The sequence below is a fragment of the Rissa tridactyla genome, chromosome 2 (genome assembly GCF_028500815.1).
Source record: "Rissa tridactyla isolate bRisTri1 chromosome 2, bRisTri1.patW.cur.20221130, whole genome shotgun sequence".
Taxonomy (NCBI): domain Eukaryota; kingdom Metazoa; phylum Chordata; class Aves; order Charadriiformes; family Laridae; genus Rissa; species Rissa tridactyla.
The window spans coordinates 26099089-26126908 of NC_071467.1; the positions used below are offsets into that span (position 1 = coordinate 26099089).

The following is a 27820-nucleotide window of genomic DNA, read 5'->3' on the forward strand; positions in this document are numbered from 1 at the left end:
GCTGGGGTGGGGGTCTCTGTTCCTGGGATGCCCATGAAGGACTGCAGCCATGGCTGCATTCTGGGAAGGCCCAGCTGTTATGTCCTTGGCTCGCTCAGGGGCTCAAGAGGCCTCAGTAGAAGGACACTGTATATACAGAGTCTGTATGAGAGAAACATCAAACTACCCATACTGGGACAGCTCTGAGCCTGCCCAGAGACACAGCTGAAAGCACTTTCAAGAATTTGAAAGACAGGGGTCTGTAAAGATTAGCGGTGGCTCTTGGGCGGCAGGGTTACTTGCATTGTGATTTTAGATTTATGGGGTCAATTTCTCCTCTGCCTCACATTAGTTGCTTATGTCATTGAATCACAGAATGGTTCGGGTTGGAAGGGACCTTAAAGATCATCTAGTTCCAACCCCCCTGCCATGGGCAGGGACACCTCCCACTAGACCAGGTTGCTCAAAGCCCCATCCAGCCTGGCCTTGAACACTTCCAGGGATGGGGCAGCCACAAGCTCCCTGGGCAACCTGTTCCAGTGTGTTCTTCACTTACACTACACAAAAAGAAGTATTTGCAGGCAGGCAGATTTCATGCAACTTCTGCAGCTACAGTTCATACCTCTCATTTCCAAACATTGTATCCGTTATGAAGCCCCTTACACATGTCCACCGTTGGCCCAGCCCTCCTATGGAGTTTTGTTTTGGGGGAAAAGTTGTGTTGTTGGGGTTGGGTTTTTTTTTTTCAGTTTAGAGTGAAAATGTCTGGGGGAGTCTGACTGAGTCTGGGAATCTCAAGATTTGTACAGAGCAAAAGCAGCCAACCTTGGCTTGGGCTTTTTGGTTAGAACAGAGACAGGACTTCTAAATCAGAATGCCAGATGCAAAGGTTTTGTTGAAGGAATGTGGTCTTTCTGACGCTGAAGCAGCCCAAGAGTTACATCTTAACTATTTTTCTTTCCCCTTCATTTAATTTTATGCTTATTTAAGCATGACAATGTAAATAGGCATGGATGTCCTAGACCACAATGTTTTACTCTGCCTGGGGTAACTAAAGAAGGTGTGAAATTACAAAATCTAAGCTTTCACGCTTCAGCTTTAACTGATTATATGCAGTAATATGTCAAGGAACAGCATGAAGATACACTCTGGCAAAACTAGACGTGCGCTATGAATTTTTAAGCATTTGAGGGTTTGGGTTTGTTTTTTTTTTAAACCATAGGCTGAGAGAAGTCTGATGGATCTCCCCACCCTAGCCCCAGCATCGTGGCTTTGATTCTGATGTAGAAAACCATACGAGATTGATCAGTATACAAAATTTCCCCTGCCTATTATAGCACCTCCCTTGTTGGCACAGATGAGAGCCCAGAGTAGTCACTATATGACAGTCACTATATGACTGAGAATCACCTGTAGATGTATTGCCCTCCGTGCTCCACTGACAGCCCAATAAGATTTTAAACATCCTTTACGTTGCTTTAAAATAATCCTGAAGAGTAGCTGTAAATCCTGAAAAACCAAAAGCAAAAATCATTCTGAGTCCTTTCTGCCATCTTCCTAAATTGTAATAAATTATAAATTCCAAATCTCTGACAATAAAAAATGAAATCCTGTTATTTAATGCATAACTTAATCCATTTACGCATAACATTTCATCCATAAAATGGGTAACAGGATGCTACAGCTATAGTTGATTCTGCTAATAGATGGACTGGTACTTTAATTGCTTCCCAGGGTCCCTTTCGGCCCTATTTTTACGATGCTGCACTAAATATCTGAGTGAAATCATCAAGATGTTTGCATAACAGATCTGTATGCCCAATTGACCTGATTTGTTCCCACTAAGATACTGCCCATAGGGAAAAGCAAACAGAAGACTCGCATTTGTGGCTATTTGGGAAAAGGAGATCTTTCAGGCTATTAGAGCAAGTTGTCAGTGAACATGAAGGTTAAGTGGGCATAACGATTCATTAGGGGCTTACAGAAAAAAACGTTTAGGCTGATGAACTACAACTGAGCTAATTAATGAAAGGACAAATCAATTTGAGATGAACTAGTGAAAATACCCTGTCTTGTCACACACTGCCTACCTACAACTTGAAATAAGCTGCAGGTTTTGTGCATTACGTACAAAAGGAAAAAAAAAGAAAATATTTTTGTTCTTAGGCAAATTCCAGCCTTCTAAATAGTGACTGACAGAGCTTTATATTTTTTTTTTTAATTATTCTTTTGGAGACTTCAGATCAATAAAATATGAAGTTTGAACAGCCCAGGTAAGAAGGGAGTGTGGTCAGCATGAGATTCATGGGGCAAAATAATGCTCAGCTCCAGACAGCACTGCTTGGGTAGCTGCTCCTAGACCTTACAGCAGGTTACACAGGAATAGCATCCACATACAGGTTGCCTTCCACAGCTGACTTGCCAAAAAAACCTCCACCACTTACTATGGCACAATTATAGGTTTTGGAAGTTCCCCTTTTAGTAAGAAGAAAGAAACCCAGCATCCTCCTTTAAAGGCTCCCAGTTTTTTATCCACAAAACAGAAATGCGCATCTGTGCCGCCTTTCTGACTGTGCAGGTACTGAGAGGCCCATTCTAGCACACAGAATCTAAACTATCAATAGCTGAACCCACTGAATATACCTTATCCCCATTGAAGCAGGGTGCTAAACACCATTTGCTTCAGCTGAGAATACGTATCAGTGAATGATTGTCCACAAATGATTGCCTGCCTATAAAGCCAAACACCAATCAATGTATGTGGCATGACAGACTGCTTGTGTATTTTGTCCTGGTTTCTATTTATGACAATTTTTTACTGGATTGAGTTCAGTGGATTCAAAGTGTTTGAAGGTCAGCCACATTTCAAAATATATTTGTGGGTTTAGAGCAAGATTCATGAAAGCTGAAAAAAAGATGGAGATGTTTTGAGACAGAAGGACAATTCTAGTTTTGAGAACACACATCTGCCATCAGCAAACGCAACGGGAAAATGTTCTGAGAACATTCAGCATAAAGCTGTTTCCCCTTCTAAATCCTTTTATAACTAAACCTTTGTAGTTCTTAACCTGGCATCAGAGCAGTAATAAAAAAAAAAACAAACCTTGCTATTTTGGTGCACCGCTCATAATCATCTAAATGGCTCCTCTTGTATCTTCCTTTGAAAAACACGGATACACGTGTAAAAGAAGAGGAGTGCATTGCCCTCCCCTCTGCAGTACAGCAGTTCCTATGTTTATGGCTGGAAAGCATTTTCTGGTACCGTTGAACGTTCTGACACTAAAGAAGACCAAAATAAGATGCAGATATTCAGATGCTAAGTTCTGAGGGAAGTGGGGAAAATCTGGAGGATGTATTTCTCAAATGTGATGATTGAGATTTTTGCATTTTTCCTTGAAAATTAATCTTATCTTCACTTTGCTTTTACTAAGTCTTTTATACGGTTAAGTGGGAAACCAATTAAACCACAAGATCACAAGGCAAGTGATGTCTGACGTGTTTCAATTTGTTCAGCACTTTTGACCCCACTGTTGTTACCAACCACGGACAAAATATGACCTGTTAGAGCAGTAATACCATTGTTATGTTCTGCTAGCCTAAACCTGCAAGTCTACTTGGGAAGAGATTCTGGAACGGACTCCAGCGAACTGCTCTGAAAAGAAATATGAAGATACAATTCTGTGCTTAACCCAAAAGAAAGCAAGACCATAAAGATCAAAGATACACAAAACACATAAGTTCACTGAGGAGGATAGCCGCTAGACTGCCGCTTTACAGGGACGAGGGTAACTAGACATGACGTAACTAGGCATGGAAATTATTTTCCAAAGCGCAATTAGCAGCTAGTAATAGATTTGCTAATTCTGTTAGTTGTTTTTCTGATAAAAACGACCAGTAGGTTAGCACCAATACGAGAAAATATTTTGTCAGATTAAATAAAAATAAAAACAACAATAGGACAATTTTTTGTAGGATGTGGAATGATAAATTACCAGAACTGAGGAATGGAATTTCTTATATGGCACCACTCACTATGGAGAAATAAAAGGAGACAATACTAGTGAAAGCAAACAAATTAAGGCTACCTTGTTTGACAGGTATTTAATGCCTCCATTCACAACACTGTCCCTAAGGGCAGAAGCAGGCATGACCATCCCAGAGAGGCTGTTCCCCGAAGGATACAAAAGGAGACATCGATTGCTTATTCAAGCAGCCTCCTGGCATTTGCAATTCAAAGAGCTGCTTTTACTTTCTGAGGTCACTCAAAACTCTCTTGTGACTGAAGTCATAACTTGCATTTATTTATTCCATATCCTGTTCACTAATTCACTGATAAGTCCCTCTCACCATGCTAACCATTCACTGCCTCACATGGCTTCTTTTCTACACTAGAACAAATCAGCCCTTCCATTGATGCCTTTGGTAAGCACATTGTCAAGATTTGTTCCACTTCAACACCAAAGCGAAGCGCTGGCCTTGTGGCCTGGAAGCAAAATATCACTGTAGCAACGTACCGGTGATAATGGATGGCTTCCCTTCTCTTCCTCCTTACTGTACTGCGCTCCTGCCAAAAGTTAAACTTTACAGGAGAGCGATCCCTTTTGAGAGGACAGACAGGGCCGCCCCTATTGTCCCGACTGGCCACGCTCGGAACAAAACAAGGACCAACTGCAGAAAGAGACATTTGTAAGGCTTTCTCCAGAACATAAAAAAACCAGAGTGAATGCGCAGCTGGCCTGGTGGCAGCAACAGAGCCTGAGCCTTTCTCTTCGTTTGGCACGAAGAGCTGCGGTGCCTGCATAGGAAGGAAACATTTTCTTTTCACCAGGCCTCTTAAGCCACATTCAAAAACACCCATGGTAAGATACAGCAGCTGACTTGAGAAGTGGACAGAGCCTGTTAAGATTTTACTTTTAGAAAATAGCCGGTATACTCCTAATCCAGCATACGCGTGTTTTTCTAGGTTCGTATCAACCTTGATTATTACACCTCTTGTAAAACAGATACCAAGATCCTGAGCTGAACAAATTCAAAGAGAAATGGCCTACTTGGGAATGGGAAACTGCAGAATTAACCAAGATCTGTACCACAAACCGACTTCAAACATGTAAAATAAAATCACTGAATGAAGGATCTAATTTTGGGTTCCTAAGATTTCTACCATGTTGACAGTTTCTGTGATTAAAAAAGCCACGAATCTTGTTCTCAGAAATTCATTACGTAGCATTGTACACTAAAATACGGGATGCTGTTATACAACCAAGCATCTGGGGAGATTAACCCTGATTAAAAAAAAAAATCCCTGGGAAAAAAGGCTATTTAATAGAACAAGGATGACGGCAGAATAAACTACCGGATTTGTGCAATTGAATCAAGCTGGATGTTAGGAAGTATTATTTTACCAAACAACAAATCGGGCAGAAATATTTACCTTGATCCTAAAAGACATTGAGTACAAAGCTCCCAGTAATTTCCCACCAAAAAAACAGAGCGTTATCTTTACAGAGGGGGGGGACTAAAATGACGTAGAACATTCAGGAATACTTTTCTTCACAGTACCGAAGAAAAAGAACTCCAGGAAGCCTGGCAGGAGGGTGTCCTGGGAGACATGGTGAATACGAACAAAGGGCAGTCGAACCCACGCTGCAATGACAGCTGGGGGCAACAAGAGTGAGACAAGAGGCCAGGAGGGAGATGCTGCCGAGCTAAGCGCAGAATGAAAACGCCTTTGGCTGAGTTGGAGATAAAAACCTGTATAAGGGTTCTCTTGTATGTTGTAATGCTCTTCTCCCACCACCTGTAGTCACTTCAAGGCTCGATCTCAACACGCAGTTAGATAATTTGTGTACTACATCTCTACTTCACCATTCTGAAATTCTACATAAACGCTACATAATTAAAACAGCTAAAGCTTTTCCTGACAGTTTTCTTGCATTCAAATATATGTGCTCATTCTTCCAACTATGAAGCATCATTAGTACTTGCAAGAAGTCTGTTCCTTGCACTGAACAGAACTGCTTAGCTGATTTATAAGGCATTTACTGTAACTGCTTTTGGGCACAAACAAAACAGTCATTTCTTTTTTTTTTTCTTTTTTCAGTAGAGCGTCAGAACTGTCAGAAGTATCCATTAGCACAGAATTTGTCCAAGAAGAATTCTATCATATTGCTGTTATTACAGGAAAGACAAGAAAAGTAATCTCAGACAAGGACATATGACTTGGCAGACATGCAAAGCAGAGACATCAGCCTAATATTCCAAGAACAAACTTAACTACTGCCAGCAAGCTGACAGCTACGATTCACGCGCATCTGCTGTCTCCCATGAACTGCACTTTGCAGAAGTGTGAAGTCAGACACTTAACATTTCTATCAAGTTAAGACGTTAAAGAAAAAACTCAGCACTCTAAACCCATATTAAAAAAATTTAATATGTTTTTTTCCAAGATCTAATATATAAATGCAATGGTAATAATGTACTCTTCTTTTGTAAGCTTGGATGAAATATATTGAAGTCCACTTTTCGAATATTACATAAATAATCATCTAAAGCAACCTAGAAAAGAAGAAAAAAGCTTAGTCCGTATGATGCACACAAATAACGGGGCATTAAGTTTAAAAAGCAATGTATGAAACGGAATGGGGAAGTGCAAAAATGTGTGACAGTTTGCCTATTTTATTAAATGGTAATGTAACCATTTCATTCAAAGGATACAAAAGAGGCAGGTCTTGTGAAGAGAAGCATTATTTTTACTAGACCAACCAGCACATTATAAAAATAGACCAGATTTTGTGCCCTTGCATCAGAACGATGGTCTATGAATATACAGACATCTCGGGCGAAATTATGTGGTTAAAGAAGGATTAGAAGTGTTGATCAAAACTACGAGGTTCCACAGTCAGACACACATTACGATATTCATATTTTTTAGGTATTACTTCTTCCCAAAATAGACATGTGAAGCATTAGTTAACCATGCTTAATTTGATACTCTACTCTTCACAAACAGATTAGCACAGAAATGAGTCCATCGCTTAAAGAGTGCATGATATCACACCCACCGTACAGAAAAAAGCAGGGTATGCCTTCACAGGAACTTTCTTACTGAAAGACCTAGCCTGAAAGTAAATGGGGGTAAAGTGGGAGAAAAAAAACAAACGTACTTATCAGGAGAATTTTACATTTCAGATTAAAAATCAAGTACTATATATAATGGCTAGAGCCAAAAGACTGTATTATGAGCTTCATCCTTTTTTGACATCCTGAAACTATAATTTTACATTATGTGCAAGCCAGCACCATCCCTCACTGTATATAAAAGTAATTACACAGAAAGTATGTAATACTGGGAGAGGCCTGCTAAAATTCTTTTATGTCTTGACCTTACAGTTTACATGTAATAAACCAATGTAAATTAGCATCCCTTGTTCCAACAAAGCTCCAGGTTGCACCTGATAAATACAGTTTAAGACTTTTTTTTCCCCTGCCAAATAACTCTTTGCATCCCAAGAGACAGATATGATGGAAGACCAGAAATACATTTCTCCAAGTGCATCTTTTTGCTCCAGTGTTCCATCAGTCCCACAAGTCCAGTTATGCTCCATTTACATTTATGGGACTCTGAAAGGATCTCCATGCCTCAGGTCCTCAGAATCTATGTATAAAGAATCTAAACCATGGCTGAATCAAATCTACAATTTAAACCCATGTACAACTCGGGTACATCTAACAGACCTGAAGCAAATCTTCCCGTAATGCTTCTTTATAAATACAAAATCCCTCCTTGTTTGGCCTTTTCTTACAGTTTAAACAAACAAACCAACCCTTTATGAATACTGATGCGTATGCATGAGTTTCTGTTAGTTTTCCATGGATCTTTCCAGACAGCTGAGAAAATCAGGCTGAAACTTCAGGAGGGAAAAATACTGACTCTTTCCAGAGGGCAAATTATTTTAAAACTCTGAGATGTAATAATATATGTATGTGCACGTATCAATAAAAAAGGAAAATGCTCTTCCCTGATCTATTGCTCTGCCTTACTATTATTAATTGCAAGATGGAAAAAGAAAGTAATCTTGCTTGACCTTCTTAACCCAGAATGGGTTGCACGTCATTCAGAAAGCACGTTATCTTCCTTGGTAAATTGAGTCCATAATGATCTAGCATAATTGAGATAAATGCAAAAAGCCAAAAGGAGACCTTATTTTTAAAGGGAAATGGGGGAGGGAGTGCTTAAGAGAAAAGAAGGGGAACATGTATATGTATTTGCAGGCTTTCGAAAGGATCACTATGGGACTGACAGAGCACTTTTATTATATGTTTTTATTCTAATACAACACAATTCCTAAAGAAAACCACAGTCTTCATTGTCTTATTTTGCCCTCTGCTGGTCATCAGTTGCAGTATCAGGAAGAGCTGACCACACTTCAGAAACTTTTCTCCCGAGATTAAAGCCACATTACAATAAAATTCATATAAAATCGCTGAGACTTAATTTAGCATTTGAGGATTATGTTTCTTCTGACCGTGAAAGGGGGCTGGTAACTGTTACCCTCATCCTCTAAAATATGTGGTTTGTGTAACAAATGCTGGGATTGTTGAAACCTCCCTGCAGGTGTAAACTTTACCCTACCCTGTAATTCCAACTAAAACAGAGGGTAAGTGGCTGAAAAGACCCTCAGGCAAAACAAGATGGTGGTTTTATACAGGAGAACAGACGCATTTAACGACACCAGCCCCTTACATTCACCTAAAGTCTTGAAATACCCATCAAATGTTGCCAGCAAAAGCCCATTTCATCTATTAGGGGAGAAAGTATCTTTATCCTTGCATTAACAAAGACCATCTGATTATCAAGGAGGCTAATCCCTTATTATTACTGCCAATTATCGCCAGTTCAAGTGATTTGAACACTCTAGAGATCCTGCACTGTCAATTATTTTTCACTGATGATGATGGAGGCTGGAAGCAAGTATTCACAGAGGATTTTTTTTTTTTATTTTAATTAAGACAATATAACCCATCCATTAAAAAAAGGGGGGTGGGCAAGGGTGCCAAGATCAACATTCAGTTGAACAAAATGCTAATGCTGCCCTAATCTGGTTTCCTTGTGTTTATACGTTTCTGTATAGTCTCCAATTACATGATCAGATTGCATATTTTCCACAGGACCCTCCCAGTGCATAACAAGGGCAGGGCTCTAGGAATGGAGTGGGAAGGAAGGCAGGGGAAAGGTTCTGCCTGTTCTCTTCAGAAGCTGTTTGGCACGTTGGGAACCAGGGGACCAATGCACTAAGAATTATCAAATTATCTGGAAGGCTCTGAAGAACTGAATTCTCTCCCTGCTTCTGTCCCAAAGTTTCCAAGCAATACCAGCGACCAAATTTTAAAGAGCTGGACAATAAATACACGTTGCTCCTTTTCCCTGCCTCCCATCCCTCATATGAGGCATTTCAGGCCAGGCACTTGGCATTTTTGTAAGCCACAATTGCAACCAAAGTCAATGGGTTTTATACACTGTGCATTATGGGTTGAGATGTGGGGAATAAAAAAAGAAAAATCAAAATATTTTAGCTTGAACAAAGATAGTAGTTTTGACCTTGCATTTTCTTTGTTTCTGTTCCCTGCTTCTACATGGAATAAACAGTTTCCTTGGGCATGTGACAACAAAAACTGAAACATCAGGTGAAACAACATGAACAGGAATGCATTAAATGCAAATTATAAATAGTCTGTATTAAAAATAAAGCCCAAGGCTACATATTATTAACAAAAACTATAAACATTAATCAACTAACCACTGACTGAACAAACCACGGATGCCTCATTTTACCTTCAGAAAAATGAAGGAGGGTTCTCCTATTATCTCTACAGCAAAAAATACTGTGATCACAGGTAACACTGTAATTGAGGATTATATTAATGGTGCAAATGTGGAGATAAATCTGGCATTTCTTTACTTTGAAGTGGTATCTTTTCAGACTACCTTGACTGGAACTATTGGGTGCAGTACTCAAAAGTATATGCGTACATGTACTTGCAGGCATAAGAAACGCTTTACAGTGCTTCTTGCAAGTTTTGTTTTCCAGATAAAGGCAGACACAGCATCACTGATGAAACATTCTTTTGTTTTTGCATTATGTACCAACAAGCAGTTCAGAGTGTAGCTAAAATAAGAGCATAAAAGAAAAATACAGCAGGCCTCTGCAGTTCTTCAGGATTCATTATCCACTGTTCCAAGCAAATACAGTCTTTCCTAATTCACTTGGCTGTGAGCCAGAAAAGAAATAAACAAGAAAGCACCTTTCCCAACATAGCTTTGAGCGTGGCTGGTCATGTTAGGGAACGGTTCCCCCCTCCCACACGCACTAACCAGCAGTTAAAGGCAACATGCTGTGCTTTCCTGGCAGCCATTCCACTGTGCTGTGAAATACCATACGCAGAAGCGCATTCTATGGTGCCTATTCCATGCTGGCATATAGTTGCATTTATAAAAGTCTGCTTGAAGATTCCCTCCCAGTAATAAGGTTTTTAGGCTGTATTTATATACATGCAATTGGACCTGGCTGTGAGTAAACTACCTCCTGTACATACAGATAAATATAATATTCATAGGGAAGTAGTTGTAGTATGTAAAGGTTTTGTGTAGTGTTTTTTTCTTTTACTCTCCAAGTAATTAAAGGTAAAATATTTGAAATTTGAAAATATTTGAAATTAAGCATGCAGCTGTAAGTCTTCTAACAACACACATGCACAATGCTTTGTGAAGATTAGCATCAATTATGTTTATTTACATAAATAAAAGGGAAGGAATCTCACATGTTCTAGATGAATATGGGCCTGGCTGGCAATGTCGTAAATTACATCTCTCACATTTTTCTCTTGCTTGCCTCTTATGAAATCCTCTTGTGAAACTCCATGCTAGACATAGGAAGGAAAATCAAAAAGAAAAATCCTCAATAAATAGCAAGTTTCCTTTTTAGCCTCTCAAAAATCCGCCCCAGCAATGAAAATAGTGACACAAGACTGAAACAGCCTAAATGTTTTACCACTGTCCCCTCCTTTTTTATTTCCCTTTGGTTTTTTTGTCAGTCACTTGAAAAAAAAAAAAATCAAGAGAACAAAGAGAACAGTTGGTACAGCCACACGCTGCATGAGTTTGTTCCCTAAAGACTTTGTGGTCAGTCAGATAACCAAGTCAGATTTTAAAGTTTTGGGAATTTAGATCAGTTTTGATGCCCAATTTTTAAAACCCTAATCCAAGAACCAGTATTAAGCAGAAGAAAGTTAGTAATAGCTAACACAGAAGCCATGCTGGCTTCTGAAGTCAGTCATTATCTTGGGATTGGTGTGCACCACCAGGCTTGCAAAAAAACCAAACCGAAAAAAAACAATCCCAAAACAAAAAAACCCAAACCACCCAAAAAACCCCACCCCAAACTTAGTCTTTGACTATAATGACCAATATAAGACATAATATGGTATATTCACAATGGCACCAGTTGCCTGTTCTCACGAGCACTCAGACATACGAAAGCTGTGTAAAGGTAGGCAGGTAGGCTTCACAGAGACAGAGACTCCAGTAGAATGCAGCGATACTTGCCAGCAGCTGAAATGCTTACAAGATGCTCAGTCCGCACAGAAGGGCTACAAGCTGTTTTTACAGTTTCACTGTAAAACACCTTCCATGGCAAGGAACGACTGTGAATTTTCAGGCTATGTTTGAAAAGCTAAAAACTTGGAAGGCCTCCCATACCATCCAGTCCCAGAAGGGCTGAAAGCAGGGTGCAGCTCCTTTCTGCAGTCTTATAACCCTGACCTATATTACTATCTACGTTTTTTGCAACTACCTAAATTACTAAACTTCAAATCAAAACTTTCAATTGCACTGAAATTATATTCAGAAAATACTAACACGACTGCCTTAAGCATCACCATAATTACATAAATTTTGCTGAAGTATAAAAAGAACAGCATTAAAATATAAAAATAAGGACTGGAGATAAAGGAATAACTGCTGAGATGCCTACAGATCTAGCCAGAGAACCTTAATGAAAAAATTTGAGCTTTAATCCCATTTTACCCAAATTGCAAGATCTGCTAAATGCCAATGCATATTAGGTGTATAGTTTAAATTGGAGGACTATACCATCTCCTGCAGTGATGTATGGAATATATGCTTATAGCTATCAAATATGTAACAAAAAAACCCCCACAACCCAACCCCCAAAGAAAACAAAAAACCAAAACCACCAGCACATTTATGAAAAGGTAGTAAAGAGAAACCCTAGAAGGTTGTTCAGAAGTAAAATTTCTCACAGTGTTTCCTTTATGGGAATAGGAAAAGAAAAAAGACAAAAACAACATAAAAACCCCAAAACCCAGGCCCCATTTCATACGTGTATTTCTATACACTAACGGAAAAATTCCTGAAAGCTAAAATAGTACTACATTTCATAAAAAAAAATAAAGAATAAAAAACCAGAAACCCTGGAGTTTCATGAAGGTCACTCCTCTCACCTCCCAAAAGATACAAACCTGTGACAACGGTGTATTACTAGGCCACAGCACAAAGAGTTAAAATAAAGAAAAAAGGTGTTTTGTTTCTGGGCTAATAAATTACAATCTCATATCTAGCGTTGAAAGACACAGTTAAAAACACTATTACTGTTCAATTCCAGACATCTTGCTTCTCCTTACCAACATACAAACGTCCATGGGAAGAAAGACCTTTTGTCTTGTACTGTGATACGGAGTTGCTCTTAAACAGGTAACTATGCCTTGTGCTTTCCCAATGTGACTGGCTGCATGGTCGGCATGGATGTCCCTCACACCTAAAATGGCAGAAATAATATGTTTAAAAACATACTGTACAGCCTTTTGAGGGGTATAATCTTCCCTGATGGGTATCAGAGTCATATTTAAGGGAAGCTAAGTGTGTTGGTCCTTGATAGAACTGTCTACATTAATAAACTGCCTTGAGATCTCATCTCAGAGGTGCAAAACAGCAGGCAAATTAATTGATTTCCACATCCAGAAGCAAGAGGACTCTTAGCTTGTTGCAGTTTCTGCAAAGGGTATACTTAGCAGAGCAGCACCTATTCAGACATAATACATCAGTACTCAAACTCATTTTCATTGGCACGTCCTCCCCCAGGATAACTGTATTCCAAGAACTGTTCTTCCTGCCAGAAAAATCATTCAAGTGTGAGATTCCTGACAAGCATTAATGCTTACAGCATGGTTTCACAATTAGCTGCAGCTGATTCAGCAGTGTACTGAAGCCAAAGAAGATTGTCCTACGCTCCCCCCCCCGCCAAACATGTATTTTTGCCACTTCCCTCATGCTGTCAGGGGCAATGAGGCAGTAGCATGGCAAACTGAATCAGATCACCAAAGCAATGGAAAACTAACTTTAGTTACTGCATGGTCACACAACTGTGAGAACTGAAGGAAGAGGGAAACGAGCTGGGCAGAGCAGCACCATCACTCTTCATGACAAGATTGGCTTAGACTGATCATAAAGCCACAATGTTTTCACAGGACTGACCTGCGAAAAAATAAAATTTAAAGGAAAATTGAAATTAAAAATTCACGGAAGCTCTAACAGAAGCAGCATTCTACAAAGAAAGAAATGAGGATACAGGAATTACAGACTAGTGCGCCTGACACCTGAAAATGATACTGGGTGTACAAAATTCACTGCCTAAGCCTGCCTGAGCCTTGCATGGGTCTCAGAAGCCTTTGCGAAACAGTGGCTATAGGTAAACTACATGGAGTTATTTTGGCAATGGCAGCACAAAGCGGAGTGTGGCTTGGAGGAATCCATGGATATAAGCTACTGATACTGACTGGGCAGCTCAGGCTTTACATACAACTAGGAATTTAAAAAAAAAAAAAAAAAAAAATAGCTTGAGGAGTTTGCAGTAACTCATGCTCAACCTGGGAATATATCCCAAAGGTGAGGTTCTGAAAAGGTTTAACAAAATTATTGAGTAATACCAGATTCCTAACTACATAGGCAATGAATCAGAGAGTACAGTATTAGTATTTTTAAATGACGGGAGCTGGGAAGAAGTACCAGACTTTGGATGACAAGATTACCAGACAAAATAAGCTTGACAAAAGAAGTAACCCAAAATCAGTAAGAATAAAACAGCAGTACTACTGGGAGAGGTACACACAAACTGAAGACAGGTCAGGAATAAAGAAGCTAAAAAGCACAAGAAATTTCGCAAACATGACCTGTAATGAGATCAGGTCCCCCTAGTCTAGAAAAGGCTGCTGATGGAAAACACCGAGAAAAGGGCTGTGTTCAATTCATTCCTCCATTTGTGGGAAAAAAACCACAGAAGTTAACTGTTTAATGTGCAGTGAAGGAGACTTCTGCTTAGATACTTTGTTACACTGGTATGTTTAAGAGAAGTTAAACATGACAATAGGGCCACTACAAAATCCAGAGCACCCCCAACAGATTTTCAAGATGATGATCATCTGACTTGTATCAGGAGTGACCCAAGCATGATGAAACTTTTTCAGGATCGAAGACATTTCTCAAAATGGAAGATGCTGGTATGTCTCATACTCCTAAATTTCTTCAATCAGAAGTTCAGCAAGACACTTGCAACATTTCACTGATTTCCTATTGAGGAAGCGAACATCAGGTGTTGAGGTAGGTTCCTCATTTCTTCCCAAGAAGAACGTGGTCACCATATCTCTCTTCTTACTTTTTAAACCCTTTCAGCCTCAGCATTGGCCTTCTATCAGACTACTCTGATAAGCAAAAGGAAAATATTGCTACTACAGTACTAAATACTAATAAATAATTCTCACGCCTCTTTTCCATCTGAGCTCATACAGGGAATATTTCCATAATGCAACAGACACCTAAAAGAAAGTCACCTTCTTCTTCACTGCAAATGAACAGTACTTTCCCAACCTGTGACTCTCATGTCAAACATGACACAGATACTGACTCTTAACGACAAGGATCATATCATTTCCGTTGCATTTTTTCTAGCTATTCAATTATTGATAGTTAAGCTACTTTTAGAAAGAGGAGAGGATTCAGACTCAAATTTACAACATCACCCAGGGACATTTATAGGTTGGGAAGTCAGTTGTTTCAAGATAACCAGTGTACACCACTGCAATACAGAACAACAGCTGCAGAGTAACTACAGCACTTTGTGTTCTGACAAGTGGGGCAATCAGAAAATACGGTGAAGGGACGAATTTACCATGCACTGTAACAGGAGCAAGAAAAGATAAAACAGCGTTAAGCAACAAATAATAGAGCAGTAGGAAACTGCTTCCCTTCAATGAGCTTTCCACTGAGCGGGTTCTAAGGAAAATATTTAGTTCTAGGACAGGTGCACTAAGATTCCAGTTGTATGGTTGCACATTCAGAAGATATCTGAAGTATTACCTAAGACAACTTCTACTGAAATTAAACGCCAGTGGATAGAGAGTGGGCTTTTGGAAACATCAACAAATACTGTACCTGCACTAATGACTCATCAACAAAATCTTAAAAGGGGAAAACACCTACCCAGCATTTCCAAGGTGAGGTACAAGAGAGCACTCTGAGTGTTCTCAGCATATGTTTCAAGCTCCTGGATGTTACGGTACGCTCTATCATCCAAATTCTTCTCCTGTAATATGAACACAGAACTTCAGTAAAATGTAAATATAACTGCTATTTGTGCAAGTTTATTACTACAGTCAAGTCAGCGTAATCCACTATTAGAAAAAAAAGGACAAAATTAAGTGACAGATTATAAACTCAGATAGAAGTAGTCGTTAAAGCTTACAGCAAGTCTAACATAACTAAATAACTACATGCAACTGCATCCAAGTCTGGTTACTGAAGCAAACATAACCTTTTGCAATAATAAGAAATCAGAATTCTTCATTAAAAAAACAGCTGAAACAAAACATCATATGGTATTCTTACACTACGGGGTTGCCAATTTTAATATTTAATTCGCATCTGAAGCACAGAGAAATTTAGATAAATAGGTATGTATTTTTTAAAACATGCAAAAAAAAAAAATCAGTCCATCAAATACACACCTGAGTTTCAAAGTCATATGCAAATATCCCCAAAAATATAACATCCTTCAGCATTCTTCCTGTCCTAGCGGCTTTTGTGGTTAAAACGTAACAGCGTTAGGACTAAAAAATTCTGAGTCTTTCATAGTGATGAGACTCTGCAAGTAACAGACCATCAATTTTCCCAAGGTACAACTTCATGAGACACTGACTTTAGCAGCAACGCTAGCTTAAGAAATTCTTGCCCCCAGTCATTCATTCTTGCCTTTGTGTTAGAGTTGGTAGCAGCATCACTGTACTAGTGAAATAATTCTTCTTGTTTTTCCCCGAAAAAAAGGGTCGTTATTTTAAAACTCATGTGATTTGAACGCTCCAATTTACAACACTGCTTAGAAAAAACCCACAGCTGTGACAAGGAGAAGCAGAAAAGTGTGGCAGAAAGGTTCAGACGGATCATTTAATTTTTGAGATTTTATATCCATGACTCATCAACAAGAGAAGGCTATTTAGGGTAAGAATTGACATGGTAAGAAAAGAGGTGAGGAGGAACAAGATGATGCCAATGGTGTAGACTTATGCAACTTTTTACAATATGCAAGATATCCTTTCCCTTGGGGCAGGATCGGAATGGCACAAAAAGAGACCACATATGAGTTTCCCTTCTCATGCATCTTCATTTCCACTTCTATTAAAATGTACTTTTCCAGAATTCTTAACAGTTGCATATGGAGACCTTACTACTTAATCCCATAGGATGGAACCTCCCTCACTTACATACAGAAAGGTATCTCAGTGTAACTCCAAATGGATTACCTCTAGTGGTAACCTCTTCAAATCAGAAATAGAGACCAGCAACAGAAAACATGAGCACAGATACACTGGTTATCAGAGCAGAGAACAAGAAAGATGTCGACTCACAAATTAAATCTATTCTAAAGCAAAACTAAACAAAAAATTCTACCAGCCATTTTGGCCAGAAAGAGCAGAAATTATGAGTAGAGGCTTCAAGGGAGAATTAAAAGGAAATAAAGCAGTACCACTCTTAAAGAGAAATACTACTGTCTGGAAAGGATTAATTACTTAAACTTCTGTTTTACACACAAATACATAAAATTAAAGGGAAAAAACCCACATACAACTAAAAACAGAATCAGATCTTTAATGGTAAATACTTACTCTTTCATCAATGATCTTCATGAACCACATTTTAGTCAAGTTATGCCTCTTGACAGCCTGAAAATTACCAAATAAAACATCCATGTTAATGTATACAAACTGATGGTAGTACTGCATTCTGAAGGCTGAAATATATTTTAGATAGTCTTTTCTTACAAGGACTGTATTGACTTGGTTAAATCAAAGTGGCATGTCAGTGGAAAATTATAGAATCATATGATTGGCTTCTTCAAATACAAAAAAAATCAACTGGCATTTCTTACAAGTTGTTACACAAAAAATGAAATCTTGGACATCAAGCCAGTTAACTAAAAGCATTTATTTACAAATATTTTTGAAAGTAATTTATTCTTTCATGGAGTCACTGTGGAGTTCCCACAAAATATTTGCAGATAACTATCTTCACTCTCCAAAGAGAACACAGTTTCCTCCAGAGTCAAACAACAAGATTTCCCCTAGAAATTTTCAAGAAAACATCAGCACAACGTATCAATACGTACTGTAAAGACAGCATCCTGACAAAGTAATATAACAAATATTGTGGTTTTGTTTAAAAAAGTACCCCACGGCATTTCATATTCACATGTTTTTCTTTTGGCTCTTATCTTGTATTTGACTTCCTTCCTGTACCACCTCATTCTGTCAGCTTACCTCTTACACACACTGAATTTTGCAGACCACACTGTTAGAAACACTACAATCACATATACAAATATTTATTAAAAAAACTTATGAGACACATTTCTCACAATCTTAGCCTTTACAGCTCACTTTCAACTTCTTTTCATCCATTACATTTGTAAATATTCTTTCAGGGTTTGGCAAAACTAGATCATCTTGCTGAATCTTGTTGACTCAACAAAATCTGGTTAAGGAAGTACTTGGTATGTGAAAAGGCAAATTTTAAGTTACAACAACAAATGCCAGTTTTGCATCTCATTTGTTCATCCTGAGTACTGTTTTGTAAATTAAATCCTTGAAATAGTCAGAGGTCAAGCCTTAAAGCACCAAACTGAGTTCTGCTACATCACCGGATTTGTACATTACATCCATTTTGAGCTACCTTCACTCAAACACACAGATCCTCATTTTGCAGAAGTTTTAAAAATTGTCTTCTTCCACAGAAATTAATGGAGAAGTAGGCCTCACTTTTCATATGTTCAAAATGGACAGATAAGTAAGAACAAATATCATACAGTTGCCATATAAGTTTATATCAAACTCTCTGAGAGTTGAGCTATTAATAATTCTAGAAATACTATTAAAGGCTATTTATATATTTTACTAGTGCATAAAACTCTTAGAATCCAAATGTGAGTATTCTAGGATATACAAAACTTCAGGAACACATTTAACACGATAAATCAGTATTTCTTCTGGAGAATCAAAACTGTCCTCATACAAACTTAATAGCAAGAAAAGAGTCTACATAAAATATGCTACGCAAAAGACATACTAATTCTATTAACAGCTCTGCAATACTCGTGAGTTCAACTGTCTTTCCAAATCCTTCTTTCTGAGAATTGCAACAACATTCTTGAACATTTGTGAAGCTGTGCTCTTCAAACTGGTCATTCTTGGGGTATTTGCTGGAATGTAGAAATAAAATCACATCTTGAGTGCAAAGGTCACCAGGTCAGATTGGATTGTTAGCTCCCTCCAGTGCTCTGCAACATGCAGAGGTATTAGCGTTCCTAGAAATACCTTCTGAATTATTTTTCAACATCGTATTTCACAACCTGTTCTGTTTGGATTGTCTTTTATTGGTCTTCCTTTAGAGAAATCATACTTAAAGTTAAATCTTATCACAAAGATAGGCCAATTCATTCTTCGACTTCAAAATCAATTTTCTATTTTGTGAGAAAGGAGTATGGACTGGCAGTCTTAGCCGTAGGCAAGGGCTGCAATTGTTATCTCAATATCTGAATGATTTACATCTGAACATTGTGCTGGTTTTGGCTGGAACAGAGTTCAGTTTCTTCAGAGCAGCCTGCACGGGCCTGTGTTTTGGATCTGTGCTGAAAACAGTGTTGATAACACCGGGATGTTTCAGTTATTGCTGAGCAGTGCTTACACAGCGTCAAGGCCTTTTCTGCTCCTCACACCACCCTGTCAGCAAGCAGGCTGGGGGTGCACAAGCAGTTTGAGGGGACACAGCTGGGACAGCTGACCCCGAGTGACCGAAGGGATATTCCATACCATATGATGTCATAGTCAGCAATAAAACCAGGGGGGAGGTTGGGGGCGGCGGGGACTGCTCAGGGACTGGTTGGGCATCAGACACTTGGTGGTGAGCAATTGTTTTCATTTGCATCACTTGTCTTTCTTGGGTTTTATTTTTCTCTGTTTTTTTTTTTCTCTTTTCCTTACAGTTTTTATTATTATTGCTGTTACTATTTCTTTTTAATTATTGAACTGTTTTTCTCTCAACCTTCCGATTCTCTCCCCCATCCCACCATGGGGAGGGGGTGAGTGAGCAGCTGTGTGGTCCTCAGTTGCCGGCTGGAGTTAAACCACAACAATGTTTTGGGTTTTTTATAAGTTACTGTTCATTTCCACCCCACACTGATACACCCGCAAGCAGCCTGAAATTAAAAGTGGTCAAAAGAATATATACAATCCTATCCCAAATGAACTTGTACCTAACCCATTCAATCGGACAACTAAATGAGAGGATATCTTCAGAAACAAAGTTAAGTTAAGCTACGCTAAAGCAAGTTCCTCCTTGGAAAGGAGACAAAAGCATTTTGGAAGAAAACAGTCTTGTTCCTCAGAAGTTTGCCCTATGCTCGAAGAGAGACAGAAAGAATGAAACAAAAGCAAAAGCACAGACAGATTGACATGCAGAACAACCAATTTAGCATTTTAATGTCTGCATTAAAAAAAAAAAAATCACCCTAGGTGCATCTTCAACTCCCATAATCCCATAACAAGGCTCACAACATTTGCCAGTCTTCATTCTAACTGTACAAACACTTTGTTGTGGCTAAAGCACACACTTAGATTATCTGAGCTGCAGACACCTATGAATAGCTCTGGTCCTCCTAAAAGTGACTGTAACAGGTGTTTTCCCTTTGTTTTACTTCTTGGGTTTACCTATGTTTTCTCTTAGTTAAACAAACTGTGTCTTGTTTAAATTCCAATTTTAATCTGAACATGAGTGGTGACGGACAGGAACAAATGCTCACTTGTGCTTTATTTCACATTTGAAGGAGGAAGAGTCAGGGACAGGACACAGTTTCAGCAGTGCCAAAAATCATTAAAAGAGGATTTGGAAAGGATTCATTTTTGTGGTCTCAGAGGTGCAACAGAGTGGATGTGAAGCCAAGATGGCAACAAGTGAAATGCTCTAATCCCGCTGGAACTGCGTTGTTCTAACCCACTGTTACAGTGAGTGTCCTGCTTTTCCCAGGATTTTAAGAGGAACAATGCAGATGAATACTTGGATGAAGACTCCACATTTCACTGCCTGTTTTTCAGCAGGTCCATAAAACCACCTACCTATGAGATCTACGTTAACTGTATTCAACTATTGAGACCTAGACAAACTGCAGCTTTTCTTTGTCCAGGAGCTCAGAGATCTTTAAAGTTCTGATCTTATAGAGACCTTACAGTAGCTGCTCTTTTGGAAGGTTCTGAGACTTGCTGTGGCCCATGGCCCTAAGATGACAAGTTAGCAATGTATGGTATTTCCATCCTCAAAGAAATTCAAAATTCAACTCAATGTGACCCTGACAACCCAACCTAACTTTGATGTTAGACCTTGGAATGGCAAGTTGGACTAGATGACAACCAGAAATCCCTAGTAACTAAATTATTCTGTGGTTCTATATCAGCGTCAAAGGGAAATCCATTTAAACTGCCTTCACACCTTCAATCACTCATCTAACGTATCAATGACAGTCCTAACTAGGAACGAAAAATTTTGCAAGAAAGCCCCCGTTTCTTTGGCCATGACCAGCAGAGGAACAGATCTGTAGGTGTACTTTATGTGTGATGTTCTAGTGCCTGCAGAACTCAGGCATCTTGGTAAAAATAAACTGTTAAGTTCACAAGTACATTCCCTGTTACTCAATCCACTGTTAAGTTCACAAGTACGCTCCCTATTACTCAATGCACGCAAAAGGATCTATGCAAAACATAATACATAAATAGACGCCATCAAGCAACTCTTTATGCGAGAAGAAGACTGCATTAATATTCTTCCTATTACCCGGTAACTAGGCATGAAGATCTTGGGCTTTTCCTCATACCCTATTTGCTAGTTCAACCCCTGTGCTTAGTCTCCCGCCTTTTTGTACAGCTTAATCTCTTCAGGCAGGACTAGCACTGGCTCAGGAAACTATACTTATGCACTTCACTTGCTATCAACTTACGGCTTACCACAATTTACTCTGTCCTTCACCTAAACAAGAGAAAAAAGCAGATGGTTTAAAGTCTGACCCTCCAAGTAGGTCCTACCTAAGTATTCTCCTCCAGCTCTGCTCTTAGCTTAAAACATCACACGCAGACACGAATACAATTTACATAATCTTTTTTATATAAAATAATGCTGTTAACTATGCAACGCAGCACACATAAAACAATGACGTTTTTTCCCACAGTAATATTTTAGTTAATCGAATTATAGGACGATAAAAGTACATAATTACCCTCCACAGTTCTGTAGCAACTGGCTGATGTGGTGGGTTATCGCAGTATATCTCTTCCACAGCGTCCCTCCAGAACTGCATTCGCATCAGTCCTGTAGTCTTCTGAGTTATGGAGTCTTTAATCTGGAAAGGATACATCTGGAGTGAAATTCAGTGTCTTTAAGGCACTTGGTCTATCTACACTGTAAAGACAGACACAGGACCTAGCCAAACTCAGTAGGGAAAGCGCTCAGTTCTGAATTTACATTTATTCCTCATAAAGCATAAGAACACTATGGAGAGTAAAAAAAAAAAAAAAAAAAAAAATCTTCACCACAACCTGACCTTGAAACCCATGGAGATCAAGTCCTGGGCGACCCTGACCTTAGCTTTCTTCCCATAAGGAAAAGAAGTAGTGGCAACAGCAGCAAGGGAGGGCAGCACCACAGGCTGCCAGAAGCACAGCCCACAGAAGCTTATCCGGGATTTAGCTTGGTCAGCACATTTCCCAGATCACTCCTTTCTGGCATGCGTTTCCAGCTTTCCTGGTTGCACTGGCAGTTTCTGGCCACCTAGCAAAGGGGAGAGACTGCAGCCACTCCCCTCCCACAACTCTCTAATCACAAACTTTCCTCTCGGCAGCCTTTCCATCACTTAGCTTGTGCCAACAAAGACCTGGGACTGATTATATCATCCAAGTTTTTGACAGACCTTCTACATATAGGATTTATCAGCAGTTTACCAATTCAACCACTGCATTTGAAGCCAAGACATAGATGCAATCACATAACAGTATCAAGTACCACAGCTTGTTTGTTATAATTTAATTTTAAATTGCACAACAAAGAGGAAAGCAGCTAGCCTCCCCCAATTTATGTTGTTTATGTATATGAAAAACTATATACATAAACAACATAAATTGGGGGAGGCTAGCTACTTTCCAAGGGCCATTCAAAACTAGAGGTTTATACTGCACTATTTATTCATTGCCCCTTACAGTACAAAGAGTTAACCTCAGCAAAACACCACCTCCTAGTGTAATTTAGAATACTAAAACTGTTATTTTACATTTCCAGAGTTCATAAATATATTTTAATACCTGCCTGAGCCAGCTCCACATTGAAGGCTCTCAAGGCAAAAGCAGAGGTTCGAGATTCCGCAGGTAACAGCAGAGAACACAGAAACCCTTCATAGTCACGCTTTCTATAAAAGAATGAAAAAATACTTTATTATTTATAGCTCTATGTAAATTGGGTGTGCTATTGCTTAGCACTGAAGTCCTAAAATAGTAGCAATAAGTTATAGCTCAAAACTCTGACTCTGCAAAAGTAGCGGCTTTTAAGCTTATTTTAAAATAAGACAAACTCCAAGAAAGAGGGGATGCTGCCTGAACTCTCAGTGCACCTCTCAAATCCAGATCTCAAGATATTTGATTAAGGGCATAGAACAAGGCTGTGGCAGAACTGCAAACAGAATCCAGATTGTCCAACTTCCAGACTTCTGTTCCAAACATGAAACCGCATTTCTTTAAGAGATTGTGCTTTGGATCTTGGCAGAAGAGCACTCACTTAACCAGTACGTTTTTGTTTATTGGCAACTATTTTCAAAGCACAAAAACTCTGGATCTTGGCAGTTTCACTGCAGGTAACTTGTTGCCAACCCAGAGTGATATGCCTTTGTTTGGCCACTTGGGTGTGCCATTAAATTAAAAACAATCACAGCGCACAGAATCATACATCGCAAAATCATACATCGCAAAATCATACATAACTGTAGCTAACAAAAACACTTGGGTCACCTCTGAAAAGCTAAATTGCTTGTTTTGAACAACATTTTTGTGTACTTTCTGATAACCCTGTAACCTGATTCTTTATTAGAACAGGACCAGCAACTCCAAGTTTTGCCTCAGGAGTAGAGAAGCAGGTATCAAGGAAAACACAGTTACTTATTTTCATGAAGTCTGCTACTCTTACATGTACTCATTTTTCTTTTGAATGTGAGCTTAAAATAGCAAAGCCAACCTAAAACCAAGAGTTATTAGGGTTGCTACTTTTAGCATCAAACAAAAAGGAAGTGAGATTTAACAGGGGTTCTTACCCCTACAAACACAGCAGCTGACAACTAGCAAATGCTTAGAGTTTTCGCAACACATGTGAAACTTGTTTTAGAGCTTGATGCAAACCCAGAAGCATCAACAAAAAAGTGCCATTTGTGAATTTTACCAGGCCTTAAAGGTTACCTTCATATTAAAGAACGGATGCATCAAACCTCCCTCAGTTAAGACACTTTCTGAAAAGCATTTTCAGCTCAAAACCTACTATTTTTTTCCCGTCTGTAGCAATATCCAATAATGCCCATCCTGGGCAGAACTGAAAGGTTTACACAGCTACATTTTCCCAGTTCCAGTCACACTGCGTTGTTCACACAACACAGAACCACCTCTACTTCCAGAAAGGAAACAAAGAAACACATTACACAAAATAAGCAGCAGTACAATAGAGAAATTTGTCTTCCCTCTAGTAATGGTGGTGGCATGTTGGGTTTTTTTCCAATTACTCTAAGCTTAAAAATTAAGTGTCGCAAAAAATAGCTAAGAAAAAAATCAGAAAGAAACGTGAATTTTATGTTGACAGCATGCTCTTGGACATAACAATAGAAAAGCAAATCCATTAAGCCTCACCCTGTAAAATAAAATTGATATTGCCATAGATCATGTCCCACCCCAACTCTCTTTGTGTATTAGGGTAAGGAATGAAGAAAGGAGGGAATGACCTTAAGTCTAGTATTATTTTTCAGAGTTTCCCTCTCAAATAAGCTTCCATGTGAACCTACAGAGGGAAGAAAAGTCGGTTATGACCATTACTGGACTTTCAGAATAATGAAAAATGTAAAGTCTTAAAAAGAATTTCTTACATGTTACAAAACTCTATTATACCATCAAGTCACAAGCTTGTCTTTCAGAGCAGACATCATAAACAGGAAGAGACAGAAAAATTACCTGCTAGGGAAACGTATTTTTAATCAAATAGCTTAAAGCTACTTGTAAAAGAGTTATTTAACATAAAAAGGAAAACCGAAGAGAAAGGACACCTTCCATATTGCAATCTACACCATTAAAGCATAATTCAGTTGTTGTTCTTCCTAACGTGTGGGAGACTCAAATTCAGGACTAGAGAATTGCTGATGCTTGCATAGCCTCAAGTGTTTTATTTCTGTTTGAACAGTAACTCCTTTCTCTTTCTCTTATTTTATTATAACTTATGATTTCCATGCAATATATGGGCTACTGTGAACAGCAGCTTCAATTAAATGATGTCAATAGCATAACCGCCTTTCATTTTATTATTCTGAATATTGTGTAATTTTGTGTATTGTGCTTGTGTATTTTTATAAGCATTCCTTCTTATGCTTTAACAAAAATAACGAAGAAAAAGTTTAAATTCAGCCATCTCAGCTTCTGTGCCTTGGAACCTAACTACTCTATTCACAGTTGTTTGTTTGAAAACATTTTACCTGTATATTAACCGTATAGACAGCCACTGATCACCTGAGTAACAGGTAAATCCTGGGTAGAGTAACCAGGAAAAATAAAAGCTGTAATCTGAAGTTTTGTCAAGAAAAATGCAACCTGGCTATGCATTCTGATGCATTTGTAAAGGTCTGCTGCTTCGTGCTGCACAGAAAATCTAAGATTGTCACACTTCTTCCCGTTAGTTTTCCTACTTCAAACATTACTGCTGATCATACACACCTTTCTATCTTTTGCAAGCATCAGCTTGGAGAAAACGATCCTGTTCCACTCTTTCTATACACACTTGGAAGCCTTCTCCCTGCTTTTGTCAACCACCTAGGACAGCTGTACCCAAAGAGAAAGTACTTAAGTCTTTTTGCACAGAGACTTGTTTAATTTTTTACTTTGTACCTCTGAACTCTTGTGGACTAAAAAGCAGTGAAGGGCCTTGTTTACACACGTTGTTTATGGCCCACATGCCAAGCAGGAAACGTTGCCTGGCCTGGACGTGTCTGAGCTGCGCTCCTGCTCCTCTTGGAGCATTCTGGATTTGACAAAAATGGGTACTTTTGAAAACTAGACTTCTTCCCCCTCCTGTATCCAGGTCAGTTACTTGGGCTGTCTGCCCAGCTGTTGGATTTCCTCTGCTTTTGCTCATTTTTCCAAGCAGTACTTTGGAAGCTCGGCTATTTCCCAGTAGCCAAGAAGATCTCAAAGCACCTCTTGTTTTTAAACAATCCACTTCGGCGATCTTTCTCTCCAAAAAAAGCCGACACAACGACATGGAAACGTTCAGTATGGCCGAAGAAAAGCAGCTGTGCGGGAAGCGGGGGAGGGAAATTGCCGTTCACAGGTTAAATCATCCATGTAAGCTTAAGTATTTCTCGAGGTTCCGCTACTGCCCCCGAGCAGGCCGGGCCCCGGCCCAGCCCCACCTACCGGCGCCGCTCGCTTCAGCGCCGCGGGGGTTATTTTGGCGGTCACGGCAGCCCGGGCGAGGCCGAGGAGGAAAACGCCAGTCCTCTTTTTCCGGGAAACTCTGCCGCCTTTCCGTCAGGAGGGAAGCTCTCGCAAGCCTTCCTCCGACAGACTCGCCGACCCCCAAGAAGAGGAAACCCCACGCCTTGCGGGCCCTTCCCCCCTCGCCTTCCCGGTCACTCACCGCACCAGCTCGGCGCAGTACTGCACCTCTCCTCCGGGCGCCGGGCGGCCCCAGCCCGCCGCCGCCGCCCTCCCGCCGCCAAGCCCCGGCCACGGGAGGCCGCCGCGGGCGCCCGCCGCCCTCAGCCTGGGGTGGCAGGGCCCGTACCGCAGCCCGCCCCGCGCCATGGCGGCGGCCGCCATGCTGCCCGCCGCTCCGCCCCTCCCGTCAGCCGGCCCGGGGCCCACTCGCTCTAAACGTTTAACGGAGGCAACACCAGTAGATGGCACCCGAGAATGCGGCGGTTTCGACCCGGGGTTTTGTGGGAGCCCTACGGCCTTTTGTTGTCCTGCAAATGGCGTCCGTCCTGACGCCTTTGCCTCAGTTTCCCCCGGCTGAGGTGAATTCCTCTGCTCCCCGGGAAACCGGGCACTTGGGGTTTTAAGCCGGTAACCCCCCCAAAACTGAGGAAGGTGAATTGTAAAAATGTCCAAGCTACGGGCACAGGAGGCTTAGAGGAGCAGCTGTGGGACTGGGGGAAAGCCTCTGGGTGGGTTTGGTGGATGCGGGAATGGAGCAGGGTGGTTCTGCCTGGGCAGCAGAGCTGACCCCAGGCCTCAGTCCTCAGTAAAATGTTGTGTTTCAGGTTTGCAACAGAGGCCCTGTTTCCTCCTCTTGGCTGGCAGAGGGGCTCCATACCGCACAGGATGGCTGGAGTTTATTTAGAGACACAACGGGCCCGTTAGTCCTGTAGTCATGGACAGAGTAGCTGTTCTCCCTCAAAGCTTGGCCTATATGGGGACAGGCCAGCAAATTCACACAAAAGTGTCACCATGCTTAAGAACAGTTTCATCTTAAAACTACGCCAGCCCAACCTATTAATAACTAGCCCAACCTAGTTATTATGAGAAGCAACAGCAGTCTGGTTTTTTTTTCTAACCCCAGCCTTGCCATCCTCTTCCCTGGTGCCAGCTTTAACCATCAGCCTATGGTACGGTGAGTTGTTTCAGGGAGTTAAACCAGCAGAAACACATCCACTGCTCGCTTTTGGTTTTTCTGAGTTCGTTTCTCTGCCAGTTTGGTGCCTTGAATCAGTTCACTGCACGGTCAGAGCACCAGCTCCAGCACAGGGGCTGTGCACTGGAAAGAGGGTAGGATCTCCCGGTTTGTGGACAGTAATACAGATGTTCATTAGCTTAGCTGTAAAGTGAAGCCACACAGTAAATATGGGGAGAGTTTTGAGTGGGCTGTGACGTTCATGTGACAAGGCATTTGTTTGGAAATGAGAGCAAGCCTTTATTTTGTGTCACAGAGGCGAGGAGGAGAGGG

General features: G+C 40.1%; 2 protein-coding genes across 4 annotated transcripts in view; both read right to left on the minus strand.

Annotated features, from left to right (window-relative positions):
* The window catches only part of PLEKHF2 (pleckstrin homology and FYVE domain containing 2), a 36680-nt gene extending 25781 nt beyond the window's left edge, over positions 1-10899 (minus strand). Inside the window, exon 1 of the mRNA XM_054190538.1 lies at positions 10798-10899. The gene's annotated coding sequence lies outside the window, so the exon portion shown is untranslated. The remainder of the gene's footprint in view (positions 1-10797) is intronic.
* On the minus strand, positions 6391-26699 carry NDUFAF6 (NADH:ubiquinone oxidoreductase complex assembly factor 6). 3 transcript variants are annotated; one of them, XM_054190528.1, is made up of 9 exons: positions 26513-26699; positions 22943-23042; positions 21861-21983; positions 17209-17265; positions 15530-15632; positions 12679-12812; positions 10798-10899; positions 7041-7097; positions 6391-6534 (listed from the first exon to the last, which is right to left on the minus strand). In XM_054190528.1, the coding sequence occupies exons 1-9, from the start codon at positions 26692-26694 to the stop codon at positions 6406-6408; spliced, it is 987 nt and encodes a 328-aa protein (XP_054046503.1). In that variant the 5' UTR covers positions 26695-26699; the 3' UTR covers positions 6391-6405. The 3 variants fall into 3 exon arrangements, with proteins under 3 accessions (XP_054046503.1, XP_054046504.1, XP_054046505.1); XM_054190529.1 differs by having other exon boundaries at positions 22939-23042; positions 26513-26647; XM_054190530.1 differs by lacking the exon at positions 7041-7097 and having other exon boundaries at positions 22939-23042; positions 26513-26647.
* Positions 26700-27820: the final 1121 nt, after the last annotated feature.